This window comes from Giraffa tippelskirchi, chromosome 1, assembly GCF_054371585.1.
Source record: "Giraffa tippelskirchi isolate mGirTip1 chromosome 1, T2T-mGirTip1v1.2.pri, whole genome shotgun sequence".
NCBI lineage: Eukaryota > Metazoa > Chordata > Mammalia > Artiodactyla > Giraffidae > Giraffa > Giraffa tippelskirchi.
Window position 1 is genome coordinate 214,415,938 of NC_137275.1, and position 17,699 is coordinate 214,433,636.

The 17,699-nt window shown below is 37.9% G+C and overlaps 1 protein-coding gene across 3 annotated transcripts in view; it reads right to left on the bottom strand.

Moving 5' to 3' along the window:
- Nucleotides 1–12,577: 12,577 nt before the first annotated feature.
- SVEP1 (sushi, von Willebrand factor type A, EGF and pentraxin domain containing 1) overlaps nt 12,578–17,699 on the bottom strand; it is a 194,890-nt gene continuing 189,768 nt past the window's right edge. For all 3 annotated transcript variants that reach the window (XM_081573900.1, XM_081573904.1, XM_081573897.1), the window contains 2 exons: nt 17,464–17,557; nt 12,578–12,959 (listed from right to left, as the gene is read on the bottom strand). In XM_081573900.1, coding sequence (XP_081430026.1) covers nt 12,938–12,959; nt 17,464–17,557 — 116 coding nt within the window. In that variant the 3' untranslated portion in view covers nt 12,578–12,937. The remainder of the gene's footprint in view (nt 12,960–17,463; nt 17,558–17,699) is intronic.

The window sequence follows — 17,699 nt, forward strand, 5'->3', positions numbered from 1 at the left end:
AGTCCAGGTACTGCTGCCAAACAGACAAGCCCTCCAGTGCATGCTGTGAATCACCCAGGAACTTGATGACAAGGAAGATACTGGGCGGACCAGGTACTTCAAGTACGTGAAAGGGAATGACTATTATAAGTGGCATCTTAGGTGGAAAGAAGGTGGATTTAGCCAACTCTTTTTCCCCATAGCTTCCACTTAGCTGTAAGAAAAACTGACAGAATTGAGGGCCAGGGTAGATGCGGGTCAGGGTCTAGAGAGATCTTCCACAATGACTCATACAAACAATGACGCTTAGGAAAGAGCCTTTCTCAAATCAAAGTTCAGGGTTTCAAAGAACTTACATGTTTTTCTTTTATCTTGATGCTTACTTTTTTTTTTAAGTAGAAATAGCAGGGTTTAGGGAGAAGGCAATGGCACCCCACTCCAGTACTCTTGCCTGGAAAATCCCATGGACGGAGGGGCCTAGTAGGCTGCAGTCCATGGGGTCACTAAGAGTCGGACATGACTGAGCGACTTCACTTTCCCTTTTCACTTTCATACATTGGAGAAGGAAATGGCAACCCACTCCAGTGTTCTTGCCTGGAGAATCCCAGGGATGGAGGAGCCTGGTGGGCTGCCGTCTATGGGGTCGCACAGAGTCGGACACGACTGAAGTGATTTAGCAGTAGCAGCAGGGTTTAGAAAACACAGAGACTCAGTATGGCTTTTCACAGACCCAGGAAATATCTCTAGAGCTCTGGGCAGTAAGTCACCTAAGCTTATAAGTTTCCATATCTTAGATGTTCTATTGATACAATGCCAGGAACTGAAGATGTCATTTGATCACTTCTTATAGAATCTAAGCTACAATGATGGCAAGGTATATTCTTAAATTGCCAACTGTACCACACAATGCCATTTTAAGAGGTATTCCTAGTTCCAAGATGTTAAAACACATGCATTTAGGATGAATGAAGCTTGTTTAATATCCTGTTGAATACTGTGATATCCATTTAACTTTAACTGCTACTCTAGCACTGTTATACTATCCAGGGATGTGGTAAGGCAACTCTGGCCAAGAGTTTATTAATTCTCAGGGCCTTATTGTGATACCTGGGTCAGAATCCTACACACCAAGCCAGGAGAACTAAGTGGGGACAGTCATGGTAGTGTGTTGGTAGCGGGGGCGCTGGATAGTAACAGGAAATCTGATTGTCTTGGCAAATTCATAGCATGGCACAGCAGACCAAGGATAAGAGTACTTTTCAGTTCTACTTCCCAGTGTTGATAGTGCCCTTATCTCAATACTATCCTTTCCTTTTTTTTAAAAAAGGTATTTCATTAAAGTATAGTTGGTTTACAATGATAATTTCTGCTGTACAGCAAAATGATTGAGTTACACACACACACACACACACACACACACACACACACTAATACTGTCCCTTCTTTAGTGGAAGAGGTTTGGGGTCATCTAGGCATCAAATCTGTAAGATCCACAAAATGTCTTATTTACTCGTCTAGAGCATCCGCAATGTTGCATTGGGATTAATTTGCCTGCAATTTCCACTGAAGGGCTTGGCTTTCAGTATTGTGGCCAGGTTTCCTATAGTCTAGCCCAGTTGCCCAGATTGAATATGAGGTTAGGAGATAAAAGAATCTGGATTACCGACCCACTGACTGTTAGCATAGTAGTGAAACTCACAAGGAAATGGACTTGATTGACAAAGATGGACTGACTCAGTAAATTCTGTGAGTATCTACTTATTCGTGAGACTTGATCTTCACAACAATCCACAACAACTGGAGCAGGTCTTTCATCATGCAGATGAGGACAGAGAGGCACCCTGTTCAATTCACATGGCTTATAATGGAAGAGGCTAGCACATGATTGATTAAATTTCAGAGCGTGTGCTTCTAATCAACAGCACCTGGTAGCTCAGCTGGTAAAGAATCCGCCTGCAAAGCCGGAGACCTGGGTTCAATCCCTGGGTTGGGAAGATCCTCTGGGGAAGGGAATGGCTACCCACTCCAGTATTCTGGCCTGGAGAATTCCATGGACTATATATATAATCCATGAGGTGGCAAAGAGTCGGACACGACTGAGCGACTTTCACTTTACTTTACCCATAAGTAAGAACTCCATTTTGCCATTAAGGAGATTCAGACATAAATCAGTCATGATAGAATGACAAAAGTGCTTTAATGGACATATGTATGGAATGCTATGGAGCCCAGGGAATGAAGCAACTAGTTTACGTATCTTACATATTAATACGAAAACTAAGCATGAGAGTCAGCTATCTTTTTTTTTTTTTAAAGAAGGGACACACAACTAGTGAGCCTTCGAGCTGCAACTACTTGATTCTGAGCACCTTAGGGTCCATGCTTTGCAACAACAGAAGCCACAGCAATTAGAAGCCCTTGCACTGCAACTAGAGAGTAGCCCCCTCTCGCCACAACTAGAGAAAGCCCGCACACAGCAACAAAGACTGAGCACACGCAAAAATAAATAAATATTTTTAAAAAATAAAAGAAGGAACACATCTTATTGTTCCATAATTTAAGCTTATGGGTTTCCAAAGTACCAGGCATCTGCTTGTTTGTGGCTCCAATCACAATGCTTTTACTCCCAGACTCCTGAATATTAAACCTGAGATTCATCGGCTACTAGCCAATAAATGTGACATAAACATGTTTTTCTTGATCGTGGGAAATTTCAAACACTCACAAAAGTAGAGAAGATAGGATAATGAACTTCAAGTGTCCCTAACTCAACTTCAACTATTATCAACACTCTGCAGTTCTTGCTTTAGCTATACCTATCTCTCCTCTCCCACCTCACCCCTTTTTCTTCTAGAGCATTTGAAAGCAAATCCAAGCATGCATATAATTTATTAGTAAATACTTTGGTGTGACTGTTTAAACTACCAAGGCTTAAAAAATAATCAAAATGCCATTATGCCAACCAGTGAAATTAACAATAATTCCAAATATTCATCTAATACTCAGTTTATGTCTAATTTTTCCTGATTAATTAACATGCTTTTATCAGAAGGACTTTTGTCACTATCAAATGTCTTTCCAAACCTCTTCAGGACACCAACTGTTCAGGATGCTGGACCCGTCTCAGCATCCTCTGAATCAATCCAGCTATCACCATTTTCACTGTTCAGATTTCTTCTGTCTTTGACTTTGGAAAGGCAAATTATGAAAAAGGATTGAGAAACTACGTTGTTTGCCTCTGAGGAAAAATCACACACACACACACACACACACACACACACACATATTATTTACAATATCATGTTATATTTTTATGATACTATATCCCAGGCTCCCCCTAAATACTTTTTTGTTATCTTGTATGAAAGCTTTTCTTCCCCACCGGTCTTTACTATTTCATTCTTTCCTTCGTATCTATTCTATGGCAAATATCACCAAGGATAAATTGATAAATAAGTAAGTAAGACATAATTTCTGCCTTCATGGAGGGAGGCAGGCTGGCAAATGATACTATGTGCCATGGCCTAGCCTCAGAACCACAGACTGGGGGGGGGGGCAACTACTGATCAGGAGAAAAATAAGAAGTGTAATCTACTCTATGAGAGAGAGAAAATGTATCAAGCTTAGAAGCAGACAGAAAAAGGGCTGAACTGATAAAGTGTTTTATGTATGAGAAGGTGAAATGAGGAGACAACACAATGACTGATTCTGCTTCTTAGGGAGTAGGATGACGGTTACTGTGACTCGGGTAGATCCGTTTTCCTTCAGTCTACTGGAGGATTACTCAAATACTCACATAATAATACACATGAACGGGTGGACCTTTCTGTCGACTCCTTTGATCAGCTTGTTGGAGTTATCAGAGTTTGATCATCTTGACAACGTGGGCAATGAGGAATCAACTGGAGCTCAGTGCTTGTTCTTTCACTTTGATAGGGGACACCTTAGCACCCAAGAATCTACTCTATTAAAGTATACACATATTCCTTTCACACCATGCTTATAGGCTTCTGGGGGCCATCTCTGTATTTTGGGGTGTACTCAAGGCTCAAGTGTAGCAAGTTGGGCAGAGTCTTAGGACCAAGATTGTGAACTATTTTGATAGGAATAAAATGGTTTGTGGTGTGCATGCACTTGTGTGTAATACCACTTCCAGATATACCTGACCTATTGTTTCTCCCCTTGAATCTTACATCTTTCACACCCATACCCACAAACACCCAGAGTATATTCATTCTACGCTTGAATAACAATGTTGGTTTGTCTGTTCTGCTAACTGGCAATGTTGACGAGAAGTGAGAATGGGACGGAGGCAGGAGGGTTTAGAACAAGGACAACAGCATCTGAAGGCTCAAAAACAAATGCTATTGCTGATACTGGGGCTGGGGGAGAACTGGGAGTAGAGGAAAGTGACACAGGTAAAGGAAATGCCTGTGCAAAGGCTTCAAGACGAGAGCACGGGTATTCAGAGGACTGAAAGCCATTCGTCATGATATCTTTTCAATGATGCAGCCATGACTTATGGAACATTTTGAACTGTCCTTTAAACACAGCCTGGAGTCATTTGGTGGGACTCTTAGGAAAACCAAGGTTGCTTTGTGATTAGGAACATTTTCTTTTGCAAACCTCAGAAACACAGGCTGTAATAACAAGGTACCATAGTTATAAAGGTTCCTGAAGGCTGAGAATGTGCTGTGGCTAGTTACTCTGAACCTTAGCCTTGGACTTCAGGTGTTAGGCAATAATTTCTAGATCTTGTAGGCACTGCTTCGCTGCCTCAGTTTTCTTAAATGTAAAGAGGGAGCTTTGCAGAATTAGCTGAAATGGGGTGAGGAGGGCCTGAAAGCATGAGGGATGCAGATATTTATCCAGCCACTGCTAAATGCCAGGCACCCATGTGACTTCCCGTTCTCACAACCTTATGAGACAATGAAGAAGAAAACACAGTTTAAATTACAAAGCAGAATACAAACTCTAAGGTGTGCAAAAAAATGTTTGGAAACATTTCCCTTTTGACTATACATTTCATAGACTCTCAATAAAGGATTCAGCTTTCTTTGAAGAATGTGGCATAACTGAGAAATGCACACAAGTGGGTTTTTGCTACCTCTTTGTGATCCTCATCTTACTCCATTCTTTCAGGTTTTTCTAGTTGTCAGTTAGTGTTTATTACCCTTGCTGACTGAATACACTTTTTTTTTGATTAATAATTTCACTTTTAACTTAGAAAAGCATAAAGGAGCTTGAACACTGCTGGGAAAGTAAAAGATACAGTGGACGTAATGAAAGCAAGAACTTTAATGATTCAGAAGGGCGAGGATCAGGTGTGTAATTAGACAGGTCAGGACTCATGTGGGTGGAGCAAACACACTACAGAGCGGTTTCTATGAGGAGTGGGTGTGATCAGCATTTTCTCTGAAGAGAAGGAAACAGTGGTCTGTACTGTAACGTTTACAGACACCCCAACAGCCTCAGTCTATGTGTGTCTCTTTTAAGCAGTTTGGCTGTCTGCACAAAATTTAACAGCCCAAAAATATTCCACTGAGGATCATATATTTAAGTGACTTTGCCTGCTGATAACTGTGGCTAGAAGAGGTAGCTGTAGTAACAGCTGAAGACATGTGGCCCTTACAGTATGTTTGCAGCTTTTTTATTATTTTCAAAACAGTGCATTTTTTTCAGGCTCTATCCAATGCTACACTTTGACCCAGGTGACCTTGAAGAGCTGACTGATAAGATTATTAGCGAGGGGAAAGTGAAGGTCTGAAGTTACTGTCACTGTTTTAAGGTCAGAGTTAAGAGAGAATCATGAGTAATTAAGTATAATTCCTCCTAACAAAAAAGCAATGCTGTTGCTATGTTGGTTGTTAAGGAAGTACAATTCTGATGTAACCTGTCTGGTAAATTTCATGTACTGTAAATGTCCGTCTCTTATGTTCCCTGGTGCATAAAGCACAAGCATATGCTCTATAAATACACTGAGAGTTTTAATAACTGATTTAAGTTCCTTAATTTGATCATCAGCAAATATTTCCCTTTGGTGTATATATAAACAGCTCACAATTGATTGATATTTCCTCTTGGTAAGTTTCCATTTTTATGTTAACCTACTATCTTGCTCTGAACTTTTCTCTAAAGTTTCATTCTAAGGAGAGTTTAAATTATATGGAGGCATGATTTTTAAACTTATACAATACATGCCAATGCATATGCCAGATTAATTAGGGAAAACAGAAAGATGATATTATACTCATTCATGTGGGTCTTTTACTTCATTTTCATGAATTTAAGTTTATTTTGTATGAATATTAAAGTATATTTAAGAATGTAAAAGTGATACATTTTCATTGAAAATAGAAATAAAAGGAAAATTGGATGAGATAAAAATTACCATCGTTTTCTATCTTAGGGAAAATCATTAACAAAGTTTGTAAATTTCTATGAATATTGCATATGCATATTCTAGGCAATTGAAAGTGTATTATAAACACATTTTATATACTGTTTTCCACTGAACACTATGCATGATGATTTTTCCTGTTATTAAAACTCTTTGTAAATGTAATACTTAATGGCTTAATAATATTTAATCTTATGAATTCCATAACCAGTACCATGAATTCCATAACCAATTCCAGGAATTTTAGTCATATAAATTGTTGCTGATTTTTAATGTTAAAAATGCTGGACTTCCCAGGTAGTACAGGGGTAAAGAATCTGTCTGACGATGCAGGGGGCACAGGTTCGATCCCTGGTCTGGAAAGATTCCACCTGCCACGGGGCAACTAAGTCCTTGCACCACAAACTGACTGAGCCTGTCCTCTGGAAACTGCAAGCCACAACTACTGAAGCCTGAGTGCCTTAGAGCCTGTGCTCCTCAACAAGAGAAGCCACTGTAATGAGAAGCCTGTGCACAGCAACTACAGAGAAGACCCTGCTACTGCAATTCGAGAAAGACCAGGCATAGCACTGAAGACCTAGTATAGCCAAAAATAAATAAATAGATAAAACATTAAAAATGCTGTGATAATTATCTTGTGCATAAATATTTGCCTTTAGGTTAGATTTTTTTTTATATGAGATTGTGTTTCAGGCAAGGAATTACTGTAGTAAATGTCATGCATTTAAAAAATTTTGATACAAGTTGCCAATCATTTGGAAGAAAGGTTGTTCCAGTTTATATTCCCTACAAATGTTCAAGAAAATGATTTTATCTAACAACCAACTGTATACACTCATTAAACACTGCCACGACTACCACCACCACAATCTTTACCAAGAGGGTAGGTGAAAATTGATCTCATTTCTTTTATAATTAATGAAGCTGCTCATTCTCTACCTGTGTTTCTTCTCTAGTAAACTGCTTGCTCATCTCTCTGCCCCAAACATAGTTTTCTTATAGTTATCTGTTAGATCATATTTTAGAGCATTATTATTTTGTCACCCATGTTTCTGCTTGGTTTTACAATGTAGTTTGTGTTAAATTTCAACTTATGAGAGAAGCTTCCACATTTTTGTAGTGAAACATATTTACTGTGTGGGTCCTTTAAAATTTTACTTTAAAAAAGTTTCAAGTATATACTTCCAAGGTTTTTAGCATACTATTCAAAGTTGTGTAGCTATCACCACTATCTAATTGCAGAGAATTTTATCAGTCCTGTATCTATTAGCAATTACTCTTCATTCTCTCCTCCCTCATCTTCTCTATAGATTTGCCTGTCCTGAGCATTTCATATAAAAAGAATCTGATACTACAGGGTTTTTTGTGTCTGGCTTCTTTGGCTTAGAATAGTATCTTCAATCGGAGAAGGAAACGGCACCCCACTCCAGTACTCTTGCCTGGAAAATCCTATGGACAGAGGAGACTGGTAGGCTGCAGTCCATGGGTTTGCTAAGGGTCGGACACCACTGAGCGACTTCACTTTCACTTTTCACTTTCATGCATTGGAGAAGGAAATGGCAACCCACTCCAGTGTTCTTGCCTGGAGAATCCCAGGGACGGGGGAGCCTGGTGGGCTGCCGTCTGTGGGGCCGCACAGAGTTGGGCATGACTGAAGTGACTTAGCAGCAGCAGCAGCAGTATCTTCAAGGTTCTCAAGGTTAATGTCAGTCAGCCTTTGTTTTTTGTCTCCTTTTAACCACATTTGCTTTTGCTACATTCTTTGTCTTTTTTGAGAACCCACAGGAACTTAAAATCTATCTGTTCATAGTACACCTTAATCCATCAGCTTTGGTTAATTTACTATTCAGCTTCTACTCCTTCCTATATCATCTTTCTAGTCTGAGTTTTAGAGATTGTTAAAAAGACTCCATGCTCCCAATGTAGGGGGCCTGGGATTGATCCCTGGTCAGGGAACTACACCCAGTATGGTGCAATTAAGAGTTCACAGGCCAAAACTCAAGATCCCACATGCCACAATGAAGATCGAAGATCCTGCACCCCACAACTAAGACCTGGCTCAGCCAAATAAATACATACATATTTAAAAAGATATTAAATTTTTCTGAAAGGTTTTCGTACATCTACTGAAATGATCATATGGCTTTTAGTACTTGACGTTCCTGATATACATTTGGAGCAATTTTACTATAGTTGGACAAATTGTTCATTCTTGCTACAAAAAACCATATCCCATCTGACTGTCATGGATTGTTGAATTTGTTTTTATCTGTTATCATTAACTGTTTTATGTTTGCCATATGGATGTTCCAAAGTTAAGAAGCAGTCTTTCAACACAGTGAAAAAACACAGGTATTTAAGGCCAGCATATCTGAGTTTTAATTCAAGTTACAATAGGTACAATTTTGTGACCTTGGATATTTTCCTTTTCATCCTTATTTTGCATTATTTTTGTAGATTTTTGACCATATGAATACGGAAAATTTTGTATCTTCCTCTTTTCTTCACTCATTTTTACACTACATACATTTTCCATGTCACTGCATTATCTTTTTGAAGGCTGGTATAATATATGACTGAGAATTGTGCTTGAGGTAGCATAGAGTTCTTTACTGGGACTTTCATCTATGTCCACATTTCACCAGTAATAATTCTGTGATGAGCTTTACTATGTCTAAAACTTGTGTTTTATTAGCTCAAAGCATATAAAAATACTTTTAGAGATACAGATCATAGCGTTTTCTAAAATTATTATACTGATTTACACTCTCACTGACAATATATAAAATGTCCTGTTTTATCCCATGCTTGCCAGCACTGTTTATTAACACTAAAAATAACTCACTGCTAATCTGATATACAAAGTGTTTTTTCCATATTTGTGAGGTTAAACTTTTTCTTACACACATATGAATATACAGCATTTCTTTGGTGAGTTGTTCGTGTTCTGCAGTTCCATAAATTTTTTTTCAATTTATATAATAAAACCATTATGATAAAGATTAGTATTTGGTCTGTCATAAAAATATATCTTTCCATTTTACGTACTTTTATTCCTCTTTTTTTGGGCCACACTGCCTGGCTTGTGGGATCTTAGTTCCCTGATCAGGGATCAAATCCAAACTCTTAGCAGTAAAAAATGCAGAGTCCATGGGCTTCCCTGGTGGCTCAGTGGTAAAGAATCCGCCTGCCAATGTAGGAGACACGGGTTCGATCCCTAGTACAGGAAGATCCCACATGCCTCAGAGCAACTAAGCCTGTGCTCCACAATAAGACAAGCCACCACAATGAGAAGCCCGAGCGCCACAACTAGAGAGTAGCCCTCATTCACCGCAACTAGCGAAAAGACCAGGTAGCAACGAAGACCCAGTGCAGCCAAAATAAATTAAAAAAAGCAGAATCCTAACCACTGGACCACCAAGGGATTCTCTATCTTTCCATTTTGGTTATGACTTTTTGAATGCTAGCCCAAACTTTCTATTTATTTACGCTATCAAATCTATTATTCCTACCATAATTTTTCTGTAACTTCTAAACTAGAAGATTCTTTTAAGTCTTTACATTTTTTAGATAATCAATATTTAACTCCCCAATCCACCTTGAATTTATTTTTATGTGGTGACAATACAAATCAAAAGATTTTCAAATTTTTACCTACTGTCTAATGCCAGTGACTTAACTTTCTAATATTTTACAACAAAAAATTCACTGGTTGTTATGCTTTCTTGATGACTTCTGAGTTTTTAAATAGAATATTTAAACTTGTAGGTATATACTTTCACACTGATGTTTTCATGTTTCTCAATCCAGAATGCTCCATTTTAATTCCTACCGATTTTAATACTGGACAAACACCCTTACTTCATTTTTTTTTTTTTTTAGAAATTGAAGAATTCACAGTGAATATATTTAGTACTAAAGGTTTAAAAAATAGCATTGTTCTGTACATTGGTACAGCCACTTTGGAAAATAGTACGGAGGTTCCTCAAAAAACTAAAGTTGTCATATGACCCAGCAATCCCATTCCAGGGCACATACCCAGGAAAAACTATAATTCACAAAGATACATGCACCCTTAAATTCACAGCAGCCTATTTACAAAATCCAAGACAGGGAAACAACCTAAATGTCCATCGACAGACGAATGGATAAAGAACTGTGGTATGTATACAATAGAATACTACACAGCCATAAAAAAGAATGAAATATTCCACTGCAGCAGCATGGATGGGCCTAGGATTATCATACTAAGTGAAGTCAGAAAAAGAAGAATATATGATATCACATATATGTAAAATCTAAAGCATGACACAAATGAACAGAGACAGACTCACAGACAGACGAGAGGACAGACTTGTGGTTGCCAAGGTAAGGCAGAGTTGGGTAGGGATGAACTGGGAGTTTGGGACCAGCAGATGCAAACTATCATATATAGAATGGATAAACAACAAGGTCTTACTGTATACCAAAGGTAACTACATTCAATATCCTGTAATAAACCAGGATGAAGAATATGAAAAATATATATACTATATATATAGTATATGTATATATACAACATATAAACATATACTACATAAATATATATTGGCTTCCCAGGTGGTGCAATGGTAAAGTATCTGCCTGCCAATGCAGGAGATGCAAGAGACACGGGTTCAATCCCTGGGTCAGGTGGATCCCCTGGAGTAGGAAATGGCACCTCACTTCAGTATTCTTGCCTGGAGAACTCCATGGACAGAGGAGCCAGGTGGGTACAATCCATGGGGTCGCAAAGAGTTGGACATGACTGAGCATGCATACACACATGCCCGCACACGTGCATGCACACACACACACACAACTGAATCGCTTTGCTACGCAGCAGAAATTCACACGTTATAAATCAATCATATCGCAATAAATTAAAAAAAATTTTTTCAACTGCTTTTAATATTATTTCCATGTGAATCACATTTTTAGTTATGTAGAGCCTCATATCATTTGCAAACCTCACTCGTATGGTGCTTTACTTCCTTGTCCTGTCTGCATAACTCAACTAAGATAACTTACTGTCAAGTATAGATCTTTTAATCTATTCAAACTAACCCAATACAAATTTTAGTATTAGTAGTAGGTCCATTTTCAGAACTGGGGTTTGCTTTCAACTGTAGTAGTTTTTCCTGACTTAAAATTTCTGGTACCGTCTTCTTTTTATTATTTAGATTTTGGATTTGATAGTTGTATGATCATAAATGACAAAAATCAACATAGTCTGGAAGTCGACGGGGGCATCAATTAAATAAAAGGAGTACTCATAAGCATGAAGACTGGTCAAGAGGGTGACTGTCGGAAGAAAGAAGGAAGAGAAGTCAATGGCTGACAGAAGAGAAGACAGTGAAGAGAACCACTTGGACAATCAAGATCTCTATCACATGTCTCTTCACAGCATTACAGTGTGCTCTGTGCCTTGTGTGGAAGCAGTTCTCCCAAAGGATAAGATGAGTTGACTGCGATTTTCCTATTTTAAACAAAATCTAGTATTGTGGCTCCCCTCCTCCCCCTCCGCCAAAAGTCTGACAAAGTCTTTATCTTGGTAGAAGGATGGTGATGGAGTTAGGGGGAAGCAGTGGAAATTGAGGGGCAGCTCAGCTCTGCCTTAGGCAAACTCAGTTCTTTTTTTTTTTTTTTTGTAGGTGGAGCCAGGAGTACAATTGTGACAATTTTCCCCATCTGCCTTCTCCTTTCCCCTTTTCTGTTGTGTTATTTCAATCTCCTTTCTCCCAAAGCAGTGAGTGGTGGGATTATGACCCAGAAATGGGCTCTCTGTTAATCTTCCAGTTCTTGCATTTCTTATTCCAGCTGAGAGAAGGAAGTGAAGCACTTTATTCTGTGAACCATGGTCATGTTTTTTTTTTTCCCCCATACACTAAGTTGATGTCCACAGCTTTCCAAATGCTGGAAAAGGAATTAGTCAGGCTGCCTTCAGCACCTGAACAGTGATTTGCATGGAGGATAGTAGGTCCAATAGTTACTTTCTGATTAAATAAAAGGAAACTTTTACTGTTACATATATTGTAGACATGATGGATCTAGCATGGAGGGGTCTCCTTTACTGTAATTTCTCAGTACATTGCATGTCATCTCATAACATGCTAGCGGCACCAATCATGAATCCTCTTCTTTTTTCCCTTACAAAATGGCACTACTGGCAAAACATTATTTAGTAGCAAAATATATTTTAATTGAAAAATCATTTTAAGTAACTGAATAAAAATGTATACCAGGAACCTTCCAATAGACAGCAGAGTATGTACATTTTGTGAGAGTGGAGCAGCATTTAATATATTTTTATATAGAAAATACAGGCATATTTAAAAATGGAAACATGTAAGAAGGTATGTCACAAGAAATAACAAACTATAACACAAAATAAAAAGGTCAACCCAAAGTAACAAGCTGACTGAAACTAGACAAGACCCAGCACCGTGTTGGAAAGTCTTCACGTAAATTGTGGGATGTCCAGGACTGCCAGGAAGAGATGATCCTGCATTTTAGGAAAGCTGGTTGGTTGTACAGTGGTTAAAACCCAGTCCTCCTTTTCCTAGAACAAAAACCAAAGATTCAACAGTAAAGAAAGGGGAACAACCGTTTGGGGGCTGATTAAAACACAGCTGAAAGTCTCAGATACCTGGCATCATCTGTGATGTGGTTTGGATGATGGGGGTCATTCCTTGAGAAAACGAAGGGACATGGAGAAAAAGTACTAACGTACACAGCACACTGGAGTTTTAGTCCTGGCTCTGTCACTAGTTTCCTGTCTGATAATCTGCTTATCTGTAGAATGAGGGCTTTGGACTTCATGAACCTAAAGGTCTCTTACAGCATGAACTGTCTATGGTTTTTATTTATGGCATTTGTTTAGGATCCATTTTCTGTGCATAGTCAGAGGAAACACAGTATCTTCCTTGAGGACTGAACAATCTGGGAATAATTCATCAGTAGAGAAGGCTACAGATCGAGGGACTTAACGAATGCCACAGGGTATTTCTCCACCAGCTGTCACGAGGCCTGAAAATTGCTCTGTTAACCAGCTGTGCTGTGCTAAGTCGCTTCAGTCGTGTCTGACTCTGTGAGACCCTATGGACTGCAGTCTGCTAGCCTCCTCTGTCCATGGGATTCCCCCGGCAAGAATATCGGAGTGGGTTGCCATGCCTCCTCCAGGGGATCTTTCCAACCCAGGGATCAAACCTGTATCTCTTACATCTCCTGCATTGGCAGTGGGTTCTACTGTGAGCATCAATTTTTATGTCTTTACTAAGTATGAGGGAGACAATCTTTAAGGCACTCAATCTTGTGGAAGAGAAAGAAAGCATTTGTAAACATTTATTGTTTTGATTTCTCAGAAAAGCTTTCTCTCCATCTCTTTCATCAATGAATTGCCAGTCTCTTCCACCCTTTACCCAAAGGCATGGTAAAAGTTTTAGCAAATAAACTTTCACATTAGAATAACCCAACCTAGGATCACCATTGACCGATCCATGGTGGGCCCTTGAATCAATCTGGGCTAATGAGTTCTTCTCCTGCAGTTTTAAAATGGGTCAGCATGCTATTTCTGTGGGCTGTGGGGTCCTTCCGTGTGAACTGAATAGCAGAGGAAACCACTCTGCAGCGGGGGGATGGAGAAGATGTTGGAGACAGGAGGTGCGATGGGAGGGGAGAGACTGCAGATGTCTTTCAAGTCCTCAGTCTGTTTGCCCTCATGCTCAGCCAACCCATGTATGGGGTTCCATATGAGGTCCCATTATTGTGATAACAGATTCCTTTCTTTGCTTAAGCCACTTGGAGTTGCAATAAGAGAGTCCTAGCTAATACAGGTCTCCCAGAAAAATCCATCACAGTATAAGGAGACGGGGGCTGCTGGGTCTTCTGGGTTGACCTTTCCTTCAATTTGCCATCATTTTTTTTTGGATTCCTTTATCAAGCTTTTGAATTAAAAAAATCTAGATTTTATTACCTTTATTAATAGACAGCATTTGTTTACAAAGTAAGTTATCTCTTGACATCCTCTGGTCAACAAAAAGTTCCTATAGGGGTAGCTGACTCTTGAATAATGCTTGGGTGAGGGGCACTGACCCTCTGAGCAGTCGAAAATTGGTGGGTGATTTTACAATCAGTTGATCCTCTATATCTGTGGTTCCACATCCACTGATTCAGCCGACTGAAGATTGTGTAGTTCTGTATTATGGATCTATTGGGAAAAAAATCTATATATAGGTGGACTCATGCTGTTCAAACTCATTTTGCTCAAGAATCAGTAGTATTTTGATATTAGGGAACCACACAAACTCTGAGCTTCCTTTATTTATCTGTAAGATGAAGTAGTTGAAACATAAAGTTTAAAATTAGAATGTTACAAATACTTCCTTTTCCTTTTTGAGTCACTGTCATTCTTATTGTTTTTATCTTCGCTTTTTCTTTTCTTTGCTCTCTTTATTTCCCAGAAATCCTCCAGTTTGATACTCATTTTCTTAAGTCCTTTCAACTTTGCTCTCAGGTAAAACTATCATTTTCATGTTAGAAACTTCTAAATATACTTGTACAATCCAAATTTGTCCTTTAGGGTTCAATTTCTTTTTCTCTCTGCAGAGATGCACATACTTGAGATGATATGAAGAAATTCATTGGCATGAGACAGATATTTTCATTAACTAAGTTTGTATTTAAGTAGATTTTTGTCTTGGCAAGTTGACTTTAATAGTCTAATCAAAATTAAGTAAAAGGTCATGAAAAAAGAAATACTCTTTTCAGTTAACTGAATTTTTCACTTTAAAAAATGAATGTGGAAATACCCATTTGTTTTTAATGATTCCTATAATATAGAAGTAAATGCACATAATACAAATCTAAGTGATGTAATATAATGATGTATATTAAAAATTTTTAATTGAGCTGGTAATAGTCCAACACTGCAATATTTATGAGGACAATGTTATAATATTGAAAATATTTTATCAATGGCATGATGTAGTATGTAATCAAAATGATATGGTATTGGCATAAAAACAGACTATAGATCAATCAAACAAAATAGAGAACCCAGAAACAGATCCACATATACATGGTCAATTAACTTATGGTAAAAGAAGTTACCATAAGTTCTTCTTTCTCCTAGAAGAAAACATAGGCCATAGGCTCCTTGACATCAGCCTTGGCATGGTTTTTTTTTTTTGGTTTGCCATCAAAGAAAAGGCAACAAAAGCAAAAATAAACAAATGGGACCACATCAAACCCAAAAGCTTATGCACCACAAAGAAAAGCATCAGCAAAATGAAAAGACAACCTACTGAATAGAAGAAAGTATCTGCAAACCATATATCCTATAAGGGTTAATGTTCAAACTACATAAAGAACTTATAAAATTAAACAGCAAAAAAAAAATCTGATTAAAGAAAGGACAGAGGGCCCCAAAAGACATTTTTCCACAGAAAACAGACAGAAGGCCAACAGATGTATATGAAAAGATGTTCAACATCACTAACCATCAGGAAATACAAATTAAAACTACAATGCGATGTCATCTCAAACTGGTCAGAATTGCTATTATTTGAAAGGCAAGAAATAACAAGCATTGTTGAAGATGAAAAGAAAAGGAAATCTTGTGCACTATTGGTGGGAGTATAAATTGGTGCAGCCACTGTAGAAAATATTATGGAGTTTCCTCAAAAGATTTAAAATAAAATTACCATGTGATCCAGCAACTCTGGGTATTTATCTGAAGAAAATGAAAACATTAATTGGAAAAGATGTCTGCATTCCCATGTTCATTTTGGCATTATTTACAATAGCCAAGACATGGAAACAACCTGTGCCCATCAATGAATGAACAGATAAAGAAAATTTTTTTTATATACACACACACACACACCCCTCACAATGGAAAATTATTAAGCCATAAAAAGAATGAAATCTTATAAACTGTGACAAATGGATGGACCTTGAGGTCATTAGGCTAAGTGAAATGAGTCAGAAAGAGGAAGACAGATACCAGATGATTTTGCTTATATGTAGAATCTAAAACAAAAACCAGAACCAAACTTACAGAGGACAGATTGGTGGTCGCCAGAGGCAGAGGTGGGTGAGGGGTTGGGCAAAATGGGTGAAACGAGTCAAAAGGCACAAACTTCCAGTTATAAAATAAATAAGTTATGGGGATAGAATATATAACATGGCAATTATAATTAATAATACTGTACTGCACATTTGAAAGTTGCTAAGAGCAGTAGATCTTAAAAGGTCTCATTTCAAGAAAAAAATTTTTTATAATTACATACGTGGACTTACATAGTTAACTATACCGTGGTGATCACTGCACAATACATACATATAGAAATATTGAATCAGTATGTTATACTAGTATACTAAACTAATATAATATTGTATGTCCATTACACTTCAATAAAAAGTTTATGATATTTAAACTTTCAAACTATTTTTCCTTTGATTTATTTTTGGGATAATCTTTTCTCAACTATGATATTTATCTGGCTACAAATGAGAAATCAATTGCTAGAATACATTTTTACATAAATTTTCTTGTAGTCCGTTAAATACTGACTGTATATACTGTAAAAAAAATGGAACAAAAATTTTGACTTTAAAAATAAATGTTCCTTATCATCAATTTCAATACTATTTTTATTATAAATAGGAATGGAAATGAACATCAGTAAAACATATTGAGTTTATCACTATTTGCATCCTTTCTTATGAAGGGTGCAATCTACCATTCAAGAAAGCATTAACGTGTTTAATTAACCCCTTTTGTCAAAAAATTTCACAAATTTGCACGTCCTCCTCATGCAGAGGCTATGCTAATCCTCTAAAATTGTGTTGTTTCAATTTTAGTATTTGTGCTGTAATAAATGTGTGTTTTTGAGAAATCATTGTTTCAGCTGTCAAATATTAATGAATACTTCTTCATCTGGCTTTAGTTCAAATCTCAAAATGGGTATTTCTGGATACAAACGCTTACCTTCAAACCAGAGATATCTTCTGGCTCCAGTCATCTCATGTTGCAGATAAACAGTAGTTTTTGGTTGTCTTACCTGGAGCAGTCATGTCCTGTCCACGCGGAGAGACAATGGCATCGGTTCGGTCTTACGCATTTTCCACCATTTAAGCAGGGAGACTGGCAGACAGCTAGGATGAAAAATGCATGCCTTTACTTAATGAACACCTAACAATCATGAAGATGCTCATGAAGACATGCAGAGTAAGATCTGACTCTGCCTTCTGCTCCAGCTGCCACCATCCCTCATGGACTGCATCCTGCCAGTTTGCT